Below are 17,477 nucleotides of genomic sequence, written 5' to 3' on the forward strand. Positions count from 1 at the left end.
CCTGTTGAAGAATATTCCATATTATACGCAGTCGAGATGTGCAACTGTGAGGTGACCGAAACTGGGTTGCACATTCACAAGCACTACCCATTTTTGGCTGCCTCTCCAGATCGATTGTTGTCCTGGATGGCGATCAAGGATTGCTCGAGGTAAAATGCCTATTTCGAAAAAGGGTATGACTGCAGAAGAGCATCCAAGGACAGCAAATTTGCTGCATGCTGAAGGATAGGCAAGTCTACCTAAAAAAAGACCACGCCTACTACTACCAAGTTCAAGGGCAAATGGCTACAACAGGGCACAAGTGGTGCGATTTTGTCATATGGACAGAGGCACAAACCGAGGTGAAATGCATCACATCCATGTAGAGAGAATTTTTTTCGATCGGCCATTCTGGGAAAATCATATGCTCCCAGCAATATTGCACTTCATGCTAAAAGCTTTCATCCCAGAGGTGCTCACTAGACGTGTAAAGCGACTGGGCAAGCTATATACAACTGGACAGTATGTCTCCTACAAGAAAATCAAGGACGGTTTTTATGTCTGTTCGCTGAAAGACAGCTTGGTGCTTAATATAAAGAAGCTCAAATAACTGCAAGAACTACGGTACAGTTGCAAGTGCGCCCAATTGAGGCTCGCACGTTCACTTCTCTTCAACAAATGGCTCCAATGTCACTTATCATGGCGGTGTTTCCATAACTTTCAGTGAAACTGTACTCCTGCAGGACGGCTGACCCCAACCTTCGGGCGCTGCCACTCAAGCGTATCAGCACCACCAAAGGGAGAAGAATGGCTCATCATGTATGGACGTGCCACCAAGGGGAACAGGCGGGACCCAACCATAATGCTAGTCAATGTCATTTTCTATCTGGACGGAGCATTCCAAACACGTGAAGAGGAACTCACTAGCTGGGAGTATTTCCCGGCGCACCCCAGCAGACTCCCTGGGACTACTTCACCGCAACAGGATCCTTAATTCAGTCCGTGGTTTGCTAGGAAGTTGGTAACTTAAGGCGCTCACCCTTCACTGTCATCTAAAGAAAGTTCTTGCACCTGCCATCACTCGGGTCGTACGCATTGCCGACAGCAGAACGACTGGCGTAGTACGAATGTGTACTGCCCGCATAAGCATTGCTGGTCGCCATACTGTCGTACTTTTCATCGTGCTTGCCTACTGCCCCTATGATCTGATACTTGGCATAGACTTTCTCTCTGATCACTCTGCGCTCATCGATTGTTCCGCAAGCACTGTTTGACTTGACCTGCCTCTCTTCTGATCCTCCTGCACCACCCAAAATTAGCCTAAGTCTGACCGATTTTGTTCATGTGCCACTGCAGGTCCTGACATATATGGAACTGTTACCTCCACTGCCAGTTCTAGATAGTGATTAAATTGCTGCACCAATCAATGCCGTTGTTTGTCATGCACGTCACTGTCCCTCATACTGTACTGTTACCGACAACTGTACATGCCTTCGCGTGGTGAATTTCAGCCTCATAAAGCAAGTGCTACCACAGGGAATATCCCTGGCCATGATCAGTGCTTTAACAGATCACTGCTTTGAGACTTTTTCCGTCGACAACTCCTGTGAGCCTTGCAAGTCTGCCAGTTGTTCCGATGATGACAATGCAAAAATTGCCCCGGACCTCTTGCCTGGTGAAGCTGAAGCTCTCCATAACTTATTGTTTTTATATAGATATTCATTACCTAAATGAGCGTCCCTTAGGCCAGACATGCCTTCTCGTATTCACACTGGAGATGTCCAGTCAATTCATAAACAACCCTTCCGAGTTAAATCAGTCTGAAAATACCTAATGTAAAAAAAACTCAAATTTATTCACAAAACATTTTTTAAAAACTTGTGTTGTAAGCATACAGTTTGCCAAAGGCGAGGGCGCTCGAAGCTGCTAATGGTGACAACCAGAAAAGTGCTATGTATGGAAAATACATAAATGCATATACATGCCACTGATAAACAAATTTATAGATTCTAAAAATTTGTGTACGTTGGGTGGCTTATAGGGTAGAGAGATAGGTAGTTGGGAAGTGTGAGGCAGCTGTCGAGAGCTGCTATACACATACATAAACATACTAGCATCATTGAAATTTATGAGAAAAAAAATTTCGCTGCTGCCCGCATGAGAGCACAGCATCTTATATTTGAACATTAAATCGGTAAGCAGGAAACTGCACATAGGAAAGAACAAGATGAATGCAGTGGAAGATGAGCATGACAAGGTCATCAGTAGTTTTGATAATATAGTAAAGGCAGCAGAGAAATTCTATACTGAACTTCACAGTACCTAAAGCACCCACACAAACTTTACTGGAAGGGTTCGTGTACAACTAGCGCTCAAGTGTTGCAAGGACTTTACATGTGCAGGGGACAAACGACAAGCAAACGAAGTATACCATTCAGTTTGATGAAAGGTGGGAATATTATACTTGGAAAACTTGTGACTCTTCATACGAAATGTTCACGTGTACCGGGAGAAGAATGCCAACATTGTAATCGCAAAAATGGAGATATTCAATGACCTATAGCATTACAGGCCTATTACCTTGCTTTTGGCATCCTGTGAAATAGCCGAGGTCGATGTAATGGAATCAAAGCAACACTCGAGTGACATCAACACGATAAACAGGCTGGATTAACAAAAGGATATTCAATATTAATATTATATCAATCAGGCGATCGAGAAATCTGCGAAATATAACCCGTGTCTGTACAGCTTCTGGAGGCTATGGAAAGGCGTTGAGTAACAACACCAGCAGACACGAATAAAGTGTATAATCAAGGAGTATGGAAAGCATATACGTAACTTATCTATATGAATTGTATAGCTACCTTAATTCTTGACAAGCGCAAACGTATAGATCAAGAAGGGGATCATGCAATGAGAATCGCTGCTATGCTATGCACGGCGTGCTTAGACTTATTCAAGCTATAACTTGTGGAAGCTCTGGGAATGAGGATCACGGCTACCTGCAGTTTGCAGGTGGCATTGCTCGAGGCATTATTTTCATCCTTGTTAGTCGGTGTCCTTAATGAGTACATTTCGATAATTGCTTAAAAAGCAGCACACTTTGAAGATGTGCTCAGCAATGTCCATCATACAAATTGGAAATGGCCTGTCTAGGATATGGAAGCTTTTGACACGTGCGATCACTCTTTCTACATGAACCCTTGCCGATGCAATGCGCCTTGTCTCTAATACATCTTGGGCATTCATTTGCATTTCATGTCGTTCTCGAAATGGAGGCCTGTATACTGTCAGTTCAGGAGGCAAGTAGGGGAATGTGAACCCTTTATCAACCATAATAGCATCACCAGGCTCCAAGTCATCCAGAAGCCCACTACACTGCAGAATATTTTTATCCGATACAGAGCCTCCCCACAAACGAGATACAAATGCTATGTATCCGTCAGGTGTGCACCCAATAAGGACTTTATACGTATTGTAGTGTTTGTAGGAAGAAAATGTCTGGCGCTGCGCACTTTGAGACGATGGTCGCTGTATTCTGACCTCCGTGGCATCCAAAATAAGCCTCGTGTTTTCGAAATGTCGAAAAGATTTTGGGAGGTGAGGCAGAATTTGTTCTCGTGAAGGTATATGGTTAAGGTGCCGAAGCTCCCTCTCTAGGAAGTTTATCCACGTTGTGAAAATACGGCTCACTTGGCTTTCGGATATACTGAAGTTGCGCGCGAGCTCCTTTCCACGCATTCCAGTCCTAAGCCGCACAAGAACCATCAAAAATTCCATGGCTAATTCAGTTTCTTTCGGCCGGCCACGAGTTTCATTTTGGCTTTTTTTCCCAGTTCCAGTAAGACATCTCATCAGCCCTAGGTGTAAGGTATTGCAGCAACGAATGAAAAACTTCATAGCGCGGTAACCCAGTGTAAAACATACAGCTCTTGGGCGACTCCTGAATTGTTTCTAGTGTAAGCAACTGCAACTTGGATGCATCAAGCTGACTTTCAAGACGGTCATTCCTTTGCTGCAGTTTTGTCACAGTATCATGCAGCAGTCCAAGTTTTTCCTCCATGTTGTTTAGTTTCTCCTTCAACTCATTGCAGGAAGCACAATCACTTCTAGCTTGTTCCTTGTGGTCTGCAAAAAATAAAGAATTGACAAAAATCAGGCGAAACAAAAGGTACAGACATACAGACACAACTAGTTTGGACAAGGAACTACTTCCATTGAATCAAGCTTGAGGCACACTTTATATGCAATAACATAGGGTTGGGTTAAGAGAGTAACAAGACGTTAACATCATAGCAGCAGACAAAACAACATTGTGCAGCACTGTGTACTAACCACGGTGCAAGATATACTATTTTTAGGTGAGGTCACTGTCCGGCCAGGAGTGAGGTGTGAGCGACCGGGTAAAGTGTCAACGTTGCGCACCCGAATGTCTTTCACTGAGTGGTAATCTATACCCAGAGCAGCACAACTTAACAACCAAAAGCATGGTAACTGAGACTACACATGCAATCGCAGAGGCCATGTCAAAAATCTTATTGCTCTAGCAACCGGCACATCGCAAGTCATTTAAAATCACACAAATGCGTATCGCATCCCCGCATCTCTGGCAGGCGTGTTTCAGTGAACTGCTCCTCACTCGCCTTACACCACTTAAAGCGAAAAAGCAGATTTAAAAAATAATTGAAGTATGAAGTTTACAACTTTAACTAATAAAAAAGAAACTTAAATTCTGTGAACTGCACTTAAGAATATCCAGTCCAGTCATTTGTGTATGCGACTTATTTTGGCCATTTCTGTGCAGTAGTGGCAAGAAATAAACAGCAAACATTGAGCTTAGGCTAAATTAAACATCCTGCTTACCTAAAGTACCTCCTTCTTACTTCTGGGTGAAATGTGCCACTACAGACAACCACTCTGGTGAAGGCACTACCATGTTTGACATGGGGCTATTTGGCAGCAACTGCGAAATATTTGTTGCTTTCCAGTAATGCTTCCAGCCAATAACCTGAGCATGTAATTCGAGGAGGTGATTAAATTATTTTATGAAATAACCTAGCATGTCTGCTTGTCTAATAAATAGATATTTAATTAATCTACAATTATGTTGACTCGCCACAAATGCACAAAGTCATTCTACCACCATGACTTCCTTCTATAGAATTGAAAAATTGATGCATTGTAGGCCACTCTCAGATACATCACTAATTTGTGCGTAGTACAATTACAAACACTTCATAAGCATTGTAACAATATCACAAAAGCCAATGAAACATTTTCTTCTACTATCACTTTGCTTTTTCTTACTTCATATGGTATGTTTATTAGCAGCTTAAGTGCTAAGTAGTGAAAGCGGAGATTAAGAAACTAAAGTTCTGTTCATGCGAAATTAATTACCATTGCAGTCATTGGGTGGCTCCTTTAACCGAGGCAGACTCTGACCTAAAGCTTGATCACTGGGAGCCTCCTCGGGAAGAGTGCATGTTTCTGAAATTGAAATTACAAGTTTATCACACAAAACCATGTATTACCTAATATTGCACATATACAACATGAACGGAGGTATACACATTTGTGAATATATAGCATTGTCATCATCTTTTGGCTCAGCTGCAGTGGCATATTGCATGTTTCCAGTTACGTTAATCACAACAGCTGAGAGAGTTCCTTGCGAATAAAAAAAATTAAGTGGGCATTGGGGCTCAGCATGCTTGTATCTTGCTATTTTTGAAGCAGGTGATGTTGCAAAATGCTCACCATTCTCGTCCTTATCACATGAAGCAGCCCCATTGGATTTGACGTCAGTAGATGCACTCTTGCTTTTCTCTTCCTGCAGCGTCGTAGAAGCTGAACCGCCTGCATTACAATGCACATTTAGTGCTGTGCAAACTGTTACATGTATGTATTAAAACAAGGCTAAAATGAAGTCCAGCGATGAACTAGAGTGGCTTGGATAGGTGCTAACACATGCAACCTGTCGCATCGCCATCTGTCGGAGCAGACTGCATTCCGTCGGCTAGCCTTTGCTTCATATTGCTCACTTCGGCCTATAGCCTCAGCATGCTCTATAAAGTATTTGGGCGTCCATTTGTCATCTCATTTGTCATGGAACACTCATATAGACGCCATAGTTAGCAATGCATCTAAAGCACTTGGCTTCGTTTGGTGCAACTTGCGTTTAGCTAACCCGGCGACTAAACTTCTTGTGTTGTACTACTTTGGTACGCTCTAAAATCGAATACATTTGGAACCTAACTCTGATTGTCAACTTTGACATATTGAATGTTTCATGTTATGTTAATCGCAACAGCTAAGCAAGTTCCACGTGAATCAGTAAATATTAGGTGGGCAGTGAGGCTCAGCATGCTGCTGTGGCTGCTCGTCAGCCTGACTGGCAGCATTGTAACCTGACATTTTTGAAGCAGGTAATGTTGCAAAATGCTGACCATTCTCGTCCTTATCAGATGCAGCAGCCCCGTTGGATTTGGTGCCTGTAGATGCACTCTTGCTTTTCTCTTCCTGCAGCGTTGTAGAAGCTGGACCGCCTGCATTACAATGCACATTTAGTGCTGTGCAAACTGTTACATGTATGCATTAAAACAAAGCTAAAATGAAGCCCAGCGATGAACTCTTAGAGTGGCTTGGATAGACGCTAACACATGCAACCTGTCACATCATCATATATCAGAGCAGATTGCATTCCGTCGGCTAGCCTTTGATTCATATCGCTCAGTTATCTTGCACTTCGAGTGGCAGCATAGAATAATCGCGGACTTTGCGCCATATTTTCCAACGGATTGCATTTATGTCATATAACTCGTCGCATCAAGTAGCCCATCTATGTGCTATCGGATGTGCAGCGACGTGCGAGACTGTATGACACTTTTAAAAATAATCATTAGCCAATACGACCCTCGATTTTTATTTATTTCGCAATAAAAACGCGTGTGTTAGTTGACACGCGCATATGCGCACGATTTAAGCCGGTGAGACGCCGGCGGAGCGAGTCCGCGCTCTGGGAGCTGTGAGCGTACACCGAGAACAAGAGCACGGTCTGGAACCACCAGTTGCCGATGCCGCCGCTCGCATGAAACGCCGGCGACGCTTGCCCGCGTGAGAGCGCGCTCTGAAACCACTGGCCGATACCGCCACGCGCATGGTTTAGGCACGGCCGCTGGATTTTTTTTTAAATCCAGCGGCCGTGGTTTAATCCGCCGAGACGCCGGCAGCGCGAGCCCACGTTCAGATAACTACGAGCTCACACCTAAAACAAGCACGTTCTAAAACCACTACCTGATGCCGTCGTGCGCATGCCACACCGGAATCCTACTTCGTTGTCACTTACGTGCTGTTGCATGCCTCTTAATCCAACGACCATGCCGGTCCACTGCAGCCGGTCCGGCAGTTCGGGTGTATGAGAAAACAGTTGGCACGTAGTCAGGGTGGCTAGAAAAGTTTGAAGGCCGGCCTAAAATTGAAGAAGTGGAAAAATTAATACAAATGACTCACTACAGGCCAAAATTCATGACATACCTGCTATAAAGTGCTCGCTGCAAATCCTTGAGTGCACGTTTGGCTGCCACACTGAGCCGTCCGCATTCAACCGCTTTACGGCGTTCACCCATGACGCTCTTTTCAGTGGATACAGCTTCTCGGACGGAAACCGAAAAAAAACCCACGTTATTCTTGCCGTAATAATTCGTACACCCATACGCGACGCAGTGCGCTGGCATGGCACTCAGAAACGTGGGCACGGGAGCTTGCCTGAACGTGCCGGAGTGACCAGCCAGGCAGGGAGCTGTCGTCTGCTATCATTCCAACCATGTAGGGGGCGCTCGCAAACGACGCGCTCGCGCATGCGCAGCAGCTTTTTTGCAAAGTGTCCATTATGGCGGAAAATCTCTGCAATGGCGGCCCAGCGCAACGTCACGCAACGTCAAATTGACGTTTACGAAACCGCCCTTCCTGTGACGCTCCTCACGGGATATTCTTTCAGCCAATGAACAAGCTGACATGCCGGCTATGTTTGAACGCCACCACATATTCGCGAAATTGCAGATGCATTCCACGGGCTTCTGCACGCTACCGTCCACTTTCTTTTTAAAGCGCTAAAGTCGCAATATAGGTGCCAAGGACCACAAAAAAGTATTAGTCGATAAAACTTGCAGCTCACGTCACGTTTCGTCATTCTGACGAAAACGCAAAATTGCATTTTGCAAAACTTCCGTTTCCTGGCACAAATTTCAAAGCACGTGACCTCTGGACAGCCAATGAGACAGCCAAGATGGCGGATAATGGCGGCCATGCAGCCGCCATGCGAGTCCAGAATAGAGCCCCAGGGTGGAGCGCGTAGAGCGCACTCCGTAATCATGCACCGGAAGTCGCTTTTTAGCCGTTAAGTTTAAAAGAGCGCGCTCTGCTGGCTAGAGCGCGCTCGAGCGCCTTAACGCGCCCAATGCCTTTCCTATGCTGTGCCTTTCCGAGCTTCGTCATATCAGATGAATGATAAGTGTGGTGTACAAGCAAGTGGTTGACATGTGCCGCGGTGCGCTAAGCAGACAGCGCGGTGCTAACGATAACGCGGGCGGGGTGCAATCGCCGCGAATGACGATGCACTGAGTAAATGTCGACGGATCAATGTGGAAGCCTACAGCTAACTCGCGCGTTCACAGCGAGCATTTCATATTAGGTAAGGCCTCCTGCGCTCAGACAAACGGTGCGCATTGTCGACAATCACCGCTTTTGTAGCATTGCCTTTCCTATGCTGTTGCTTTTCGAGCTTCGTCATATCAGATGAATGATGAGTGTGGTGTACAAGCAAGTGGTTGACATGTGCCGCGGCCCGCTAAGCAGACAGAGCGGTGCTAACGATAACGCGGGCGAGGTGCGGGCGCCGCGAAGACGAAGCGTGAGCGGGGAGATATGTAACGAAATAGTTTACATGAACCCGACGTGAGCGGGTCGAGTCAGAAATGGGGATGACTGAGCCAGACGTGACCGCGTTTTCATGATCTCGACAGACATATCCCAGCCTGACAAGTCGACTCGACCCGCTCCTGTCTGGTTCATGTAAACGCCCCGAAGCGTTTTAGTTGCGCATCGACTACTGACGTTTGCCCGGATATAAAGCTAGGTCATCTCTCTGCGTGTGTGATAAAGCTGCGGCGATTGTGGACTGAAGGGTAAAGTATTGGACAATATAAGAACGATTTCTGTTTGCAGGAGAACCATCTAGGTTTCCGGACCACCCCGACAACGTCCCGTCCGTATTTAAGCACAAGCTTGCGAGCCGCCGAGATGCTGTTGTGCGTTTTGAAAGGTCGGCCAACAGACGAAGTACTCCGAGCCAGTCTTTCAAACGTTCTCAGCTTCCAAGTGAGTAATGTTTGACACTATTCGGCAATCCACACATATGCGTCGAGTTGAAATAAAGCTACTGAAAAAAATGGACAATGTCAGTAACAGAAGCAGTCATCACTAGATGGGACGGTGATCATTAGATTTACAGCTCTGATTAGTGGTTTAAGGCACAAGTAAAAGCAGTATAGGCGCTAGTTGCCGGAGGTTGAGTTTTCTCTGAGTCTATCAGCGTGTACGGTTAAGCAAGTAGTAAATGCTATTTGTTTACATTTGTGTAGCTTTCCGACTCCGTTTAATAAACTGCAGGGTTCATGCGTCTAGCGCTTTGTGTGAAGACTGCGGTTGTACTTTTTGTTACACCACAAACTCACCCGACAGTACATGCATCAGTCCAATGCGTACTGCAGTGGGCAATCATTAATGGTAGTCCTCTTAATACTTCACGCTTAGTTGCTGACAATCATATGTACAACTTTTCTACGTTTTAACTGCAGCATTGTAACATTAGGTTTTGTCTGCAGGTCTACACATTTTTCTTTTTTTTTCGTTCAGATACAAAGCTAGCAACCACACAGAGCAGCCAGCCTTCAGGAAGTAACACATCAATGGTGCCAGCTGTCCCGGACGATCCACCACACCACAGCGATGGCAGCCCAGTGCTGGAACCCGGGGCAGCACATCAACTTCCAAAAACTCCTGTATTACACATCCATTTTGACTCTGGGGAAAATGCAGAAACCCAGGCTAGTGAAGCACCTGAGCATTCTACAGCCAATCTTGAAAGTGGTGCTGCCATGCATGATGCATGCCAGCCCGACAATGTGTCTAGCCTTAGAATAGCTGAACTTGAAGCCCGTTTAGCTAGTGCAGAACAATATAACCTGACACTAGAGTCGCATTTAAAAGCAGCACAGCAGCACACTGACACCTGGAGAATGAGCTACTATGAGCTGAAAGAAACAACACTGTGTCTCTCTAACATGAAGACAGAACAAGACATGCTGTATTACACAAGATTACCATCCCTGGATGTGTTTAATAACCTCCTTTACCTAGTAGTACATCAAAATCGACACCTTAAAAAGCACGAAGAGATAAAAACGCACAACACCAAAGAGCAGTTGTTTATGGTGTTGGTACGCCTGCGGACAGGCATGCCCACGAGGGAGATTTGTCGAAATTTCGCCATACCAATGTCGACATTTAGTCGCCTTTTCTCGACATGGATTCTCATGTTAGAAAGACTCCTCACAGATATCACTGGCTTTCCATCCCTCTCCGATATACAGTGCAACATTTCACACCACTTCAGACGGTATCCAAACACACGCATAATATTAGATACAACAGAAGTTCGCATCCAGAAGCCTTCAGGGGTGTACGCCCAGAGACAAACCTTTTCCAACTATAAGCATGCCAACACGATGAAGTACCTAGTGGGAGCCACACCAGATTGCTTTGTGAGTTTTGTGTCTGCTTTGTATGATGGAGGAACCAGTGACAGGGAAATTGTACAACAGTCAGGTGTACTTGATTTGTTGGAACCAGGCGATGGTGTAATGGTGGATAAGGGCTTCAAAGTTTAAGACCTTCTTCCACGTGGTGTTTCACTTCATATTCCTCTTTTTCGCATTACTGGCGAAGCTCAAATGAGTGGAAAGGATGTTGAAGAAACCAGGCATACTGCCATTGCGAGAGTTCATATAGAGAGAGTTATTAGGAGAATTAAGGAGTTCCACATTTTAGACAAACCATTTCCTTAAACATGCTGGACCTTGCAGATGCAGTTTTTACAACATGTGCCTACTTGTCAAACTTTAGAGGGCCGCTGATAAATAAGGATAAAGAGACGATAGATGACGAAGAGGTTCAATGAACCCCGCAACATGCAGTGGTAGCAGTGTGTCAGAATTTATGTATGTACATGCTGCATAGACAAATAAACTTTGAAAAAAAATGGGCCAGAGAGGAAGTGCTTTCCCTCCTGGTCCAGAATATTCTGCTCAGTCTGGCCGTTGGAGCAGAATGTTTTTCAGTAAACAGCTTGACATGCAATCGAATGAATGAGTTTGGATAATCGTTAATAAATTTGAAAACACCTTTTATTCTCCTTCATTGCTTTCAATCATCTCTTTACCATGACATGTCGTTCTTGCCCAAACACGCAAATTCTGCTAGGTTTGAATGGACACATTTAATCCTTACAAATGCACCCAAGGAAAAGACATGCACTTTACACTGTAATTCATACATGTAACTGCACTTAAGATATGGCATGCGAAACTGAATTGCACGTTTACAGAAAACTAGCACTGCAGTCAACACTAAAAATTTCTATATATAGTGTTGACTGCAGTGCTAGTTAAATACGAAATTTGCTGCATGAAAGCAAGCAGTTTTCACTGTTCAAAGCACACATTTTCTTCTCAACTATTGGGTGGTTGAAGTGCTAAAACCCTTACAAGTATTCAGCCTTAGCATTCACCCAAGAACAAAACACGTCGAGCCACCAAATGCGACGTACTGCAGTTCAGAGAGACTTGTTTCTTGCTATTTACAATATCCACTCCTGCAGTTTCCTTAATGATAGCTTCATTGGGTCATCTGATGTCTCAGCGATGTAAAAGCCTTGAGCTTACTTTTTAAAAGGCACATATCCGGCCCCTGTGCTATACAGGAAAGCCAACCGCCTCATGCGGCATGTTAGGAGCTCAGGAATGATGGCAGCTTTGTAAAAATATATCAGTGCTTGCAGCATTTCATGCCACACATCTTTGTGAAAATAAATCCTTTCAACAGAGGAACTAAGCTGCAGCTCAGTTCTGTTAGTCCACAAAACAAGATCACATCATGTCTTTCCGGTGACCGCTAGTTGTCCCTGGATTTGAAAAAAAAATAAGGATGGTCTCTTTTTAAAGTAACAACACCATCAACCACTTGCGAAAAAGATGTTTTGTCTTGGCATGCCTCGGTAATGGTCTGCCCTGCCTTAGAGGCAGGGCACTTTACCTCAAGGAGCCGTCTCAGTTCCATCTCCGACCAAGCGGTCTGGTGATGCCGCTATGAAGGGGTAAGCTTCATGAACATGAAGTCCGGTTTCAGAGACCTCAATGTCTTTATCATACAGCTGCATTATTGCAATGTATTTTTCCACAGCGACCGCTTCATTTCTCTGTCCATACAATCTTGGGTCACTTGGTCCAAGGTTCTCTTTCTGGCGAGGATACAAAATGTCTCTAACAAGTCTATCAGGCTCATGGAGGAAGGAAACAAAACAGGAGAGGCCCTGACGTCACTTTTTTGAGGCCGGAAGTGCAGCCATGTTGGTGTGCCACCTGTCTTTGCGCCTCCAATCAGGGGTTCTGCAGCTCGCCGGAGCAGATGGGCGCGAACTTTGAACTTGCATTGTTACGAGCGGCCGGAAGAGTGTGCTGCCGACGCGCGTCAAAACAAAGCTTACGACACTTCTGTAGCAGGTTTAGTGAAGCAGACGCGCTCCTGTGTTTTTCCGTGGCACGTTGAAGAAGACGACGAAGACCCGCGCCGTGATTGCTTGAGTGTATCTATTGCTGGCCGACACTCACACTCACAGAATCAAAACACAAGTTTCAAGCTTACACACCACACTCTAAAGTCAACTTTTCTCGCGAACAAATGGTGCTGCGGGAAAGACACCGACGGAAAAATGTCATCTCACTTTTCAGAGACCGAGAGCAGCAGCGAAGCTTCAGGAGCGTGGTTGTCATGGCAACGTTGACATTTGGGGTACCCATCCCAGTGCTCCTTTGCGAAAAACAGCACGTGACTTCCGCCACACCTTCTCCAATACGCTCGTGCTGGCCAGGGCCTCTCCTGGGGTTTCCTTCCTCCATGATCAGGCTTTATGCAGCGCATTATTCTGTGAAAGTTTTAGGCTGTCATGCGGCCAGTCCTTTCAGCTTTCCACAGTGGGTTGTTGTTCTGGCCGACCGTGTCTATGCAAATTTTGGTTCTCTCTGCAGCTGTGAGTGGCACCTGCTGTGCCCAGTAATTTGAAAACAATGCCCAGCATTCCCTTGAGTGGAGGTCCACAATGTCGGCGATGCCACTGGTGTTTTGCACGGGTGCTGGTTTGCTAGCACTGTACCGATTCCACAACAAATGTGGAGCGCACTGTGCCATTCTTTCTCTGAAGTTTTTAAGAACAGACTGTTCTTTTGACTGGAAACCAGGTGGTAGCTTTCGCTTCACCTTGGCTCGCACGGTCTTGTTCATCACAAGGTTGCGGAATGTTATGTCCGAAAGTGGCAATGATGGCTGGCGGTTGTGACCTGAAAGAAAAAAAAAATCAAGATGCATGTAGTATTCTTTGTAGCCTAGCAGTTTTTGATTTATGATTTGATTGATCTACCTGCCTATTTGTACCACTGTACCTTTGATTAAAAAGTTGGTGCTTATTCGCATTTCTCATACTTTCTTTTCACATGAACACACGTTCTGTACTGCAAACTGTGTTTGCTGTAGGCTTTCTGCACATGGTACACTAGTTTTTGAAAACGACTGGGAAGTGTGAAGGAGTACAGTTGTTAATATACAAATAATCATAATACGCGGACCTACATGCATACCGTTATGCGGCAACTTTACAAAACCACGGCTTACAGACATCGCGAGGTGGTTAAAATAAGGTGCATTTTCGTTTCACAAGAAACTGTTTACCTTGTGTTGGAGCCATCCACTTGCAAGGCATGCCGGTGCGGGATGGCGTCTGAATGCTCCTAACAGCAAAAAGAAGAGCAGCAATGTGTTGGCTGCGTTGATTGAGCCTGCGAGTAGAAACAATACATAAAGAACTCATTTTTTCTTCTGACAGTTTAGTTTTCAAAAAGAAAGTCGTAGTAGAGTCCTCTTCATGGAATAACAATAAAAGTATTATTAGTTGCAGATCCCAAATACGACTGCTTTACTGGTTTCCTCTGACAGGCTGATAGTACAACTCCAAATCAAACCAGCCCATGCTGTTCTAGCATGTTTAGTTTGTCAGTCGGTAACAGCTCCGTACATATTTTATTGAAGGAAACAACCACGTCCGCATATGTTCTCTGGACAAGCGGATATGTACTTCTGTCCAGTCTCGTCTAGTTAAGAAAGCGACGGACACGTTAAATATGTTTTTACACCTCGTAAAATGCGCCCGTGATTCACCTACGCGTTACGGTGGCGCAAGTAACCGCAACAAGCCTTGGAAAAGACGCACTGATACCTATACAAGCACATTGGAAGTGGCACTCCTTAGTAACACGACTAAATAAGAAAAAAAAGATTCAGTACTCACACAGCAACGCAATCGCAGTAAGCTCGAACAACACATGTCACATTTTCCTCGCGGAGGGCAGCGACTTGTCTGTAGTGCCCAGGTTTCATTGAGCAGAGGCAAATGCTCCTTAGGATATGAAGCTCACATCCAGAAGTATGGCGAGTAATACAGCATTCCAACCGGCGAATATATTTCTTTTATTTAAACTTCCAACCCTTTTGCAGCCCGCGGCTAGTAGACGCGCCGAAATGGGCTTCAATGACACGCTCACACACGCGCGGCACACGGGTCATGTCGGCAGTCCACGAGCCGCCTGAGCCTAAAAATTACGTCAGCTCGTCACCAGGAAAGTTAATGTCCATGCTTGCTTCACCTACGACCGAATAGCATACCACAAGACAACTGCTATTTTTCCTTATTACCACCGGCGCAAGTAATACGAGACACGACAGCACGCAAGCACATGCATTCACAGCCGGGAAATGTGGGCGAAGGAATTAAGGGGAGAGAGCCTCAAGTCGTGATTCCGACAGTTGCCGCTAGAGGCGCGCCACAGTTCTGGAAAAGGCCAATTGATGATGCTGTAAACAGAGCTGGCAAGCTCAACCGTGCCGACATACTTAAACTTAAGGCATGATCAATGACAAATGCACAAATCACGTGCACAAATGCATGTGAGCAATGCACAAATCTAATCCTTACCCATTTTGCGTCTGTGCCGAAAGTTTCAGCGATTCTTAGAAAGCACCATAATATCCTTGCACAAAGCGATCGCCTTAAGCGCATTTTTGTAGAACCGCCCCGCGTCGTGTATAGGAGAAATAAAAATTTACGCGACAGTTTGAGAAAGTCAACCTTAAATCCAAGCCGTGGCACAGGCTGTATGCCTTGAAACAAATCACGTTGCCAGGTTGGTCCTCACATGAGGACAACACAAAAAGCAACCAGTACCGCGTCCAACTTCATTGTTCAAATCAAAGGAAACTTTACAAGTGACACCGCCAGTGTGATTTACCTTCTTGAATGTACAATTTGTAATCAACAGTATATTGGTCAGACGGAGACACCTTTCAGGATACGATTTATTAACCACAGGTCACACACAACATCCCTTTTGAACCTTCCCTTATCCACACATGTCAACCTTCCCGGTCACTCTTGCAATGACTTGAAAGCGACAATATTGGAATCAGACTTTCGCTCACACCACGACCGGGAAATTCGCGAGTCCTATTTTACCTATAAGTTTAAAACCACCGGCTCGGGTAATAATGAAAGCACCAGGAAACTCATGTCTAACACCGTTCGCATATCCTCTCTTTTTCACTCTGGAGACGCCATTGTGTCGCATGCCCCTTTCGCACGGCGTGTCTGCGGTAGAGTGTCGTCTTCTTATCTTAAACGATGGTGGTCCCTCGGGTCTGGGGAACGCACTGCCTTAGAGGCGGCTCATCAAAGCCACCCACATGTGTTTTCCTCCCCTTTTTCCCCCTTCCACCACCGTAATTTTTCTTTTTTTTCCCACTTCTTCGACGGTGAGGACAACGTGTCCACCTCCATGACTCATCGCAGCTATCCACGTGTGGTGCTCTCTTCATCTGTTGTGCCTGGTTTAAAAAACGTGTGTTTTTGTTGCTTATTTTTATTTCTCTCCTTACACTTTGTTTGGAGCCACATGTGCTTTCCACGTGACTTCGCGACACCTTGGGAACGAACGTCTTGTGTATTCTCATTCCCTCCGATGAAGGCCGGACCACCTGCAGAAACGTCAGTAAAATAATAGTATTTTTGTTGTTGTTGAAAGTGTGAGCATTTCTTTCATAATATTTTCACCGGGTTCAGGGAGCCGGCACCGAAATAGTTCAAAGAATAGAAGCACGTAGGAAAAACATATAACACGAATTTACTGACGTTTCGGCCGTGGTCCAGCCTTCATCAAGAGAGCGATTGCAAGTACACAGAGATCAATTTATACATTTTCTCCGAAAGAGTGAAAAAAATATAGAAAACAATAAAAGAAGGAATACAACAAAAACATGAATAGAAATTTGGCGTACGCAGAGTGTCATTATCTTTAAAAAGTAAGAAAAAAGCGAAAAAAACGTGAGTACAACAAAGACACGAACACAAACTTGTAAAACTTGTAATACAACAAAAACATGAATAGAAATTTGGCGTACGCAGAGTGTCATTATCTTTAAAAAGTAAGAAAAAAGCGAAAAAAACGTGAGTACAACAAAGACACGAACACAAACTTGTAAAACGTACGTAGTCTATGACCACAGGTGCGAGTAGATTTAGTGGCGTCATGAATGTTAACACATTGTCTTATGTCCAAGTCAACAAAAACAACAGGGAAATACGGTGGTGCTATAAAGGGGTACAAAGTTGCGCGTACATACAGTGTCATTATGAAAACATGTTAACAAAGAGCATGCGAGGGGTCGCTGTTACCAGGAGAGTGCCAACAAACAACGGATACATACAGAAACAGAGTTCCCAGTAGTGGTTCAAACAGTTTGATGCTTGGAATTCCTCGTATTTGTGTGTTTTCTCAAAAATAAAGGTAGGACGTTAGGCAAAATACTAACAAGAGCTTGGTGGTTCAACTCACCACCCCTTTTCAAAGGGGACGCTCATAGCATCCACCAATCCATTCATCCATGTTTGACTACAAAGACGGTCAGTACACCCCCACCTGGCCGTAGGACACCTGCACTGTGACCTCCACTAACCTGGGAGTTGAACGAACTGCGATCCATTGCATTCTTTGCACATGTCGTGACATGCTTTGTGTTTGCGGGGCAGGCGTTTTTTATGCAATGTCTGAGAGCGTGTG

The 17,477-nt window shown here is 45.0% G+C and overlaps 1 protein-coding gene across 2 annotated transcripts; it reads right to left on the minus strand.

The window, feature by feature from the left end:
• Nucleotides 1-2,659: 2,659 nt before the first annotated feature.
• Nucleotides 2,660-7,768, minus strand: LOC119445381 (uncharacterized). Of its 2 annotated transcripts, XM_049661033.1 has the most exons (6): nucleotides 7,516-7,768; nucleotides 7,328-7,450; nucleotides 6,429-6,527; nucleotides 5,740-5,838; nucleotides 5,380-5,469; nucleotides 3,641-4,110 (listed from the first exon to the last, which is right to left on the minus strand). In XM_049661033.1, the coding sequence occupies exons 1-6, from the start codon at nucleotides 7,691-7,693 to the stop codon at nucleotides 3,797-3,799; spliced, it is 903 nt and encodes a 300-aa protein (XP_049516990.1). In that variant the 5' UTR covers nucleotides 7,694-7,768; the 3' UTR covers nucleotides 3,641-3,796. The 2 variants fall into 2 exon arrangements, with proteins under 2 accessions (XP_037565620.1, XP_049516990.1); XM_037709692.2 differs by lacking the exons at nucleotides 6,429-6,527; nucleotides 7,328-7,450; nucleotides 7,516-7,768 and having other exon boundaries at nucleotides 2,660-4,110; nucleotides 5,740-6,176.
• Between the last annotated feature and the right edge of the window lie 9,709 nt (nucleotides 7,769-17,477).

This window comes from Dermacentor silvarum, chromosome 1, assembly GCF_013339745.2.
Source record: "Dermacentor silvarum isolate Dsil-2018 chromosome 1, BIME_Dsil_1.4, whole genome shotgun sequence".
Classification (NCBI taxonomy): Eukaryota; Metazoa; Arthropoda; class Arachnida; order Ixodida; family Ixodidae; genus Dermacentor; species Dermacentor silvarum.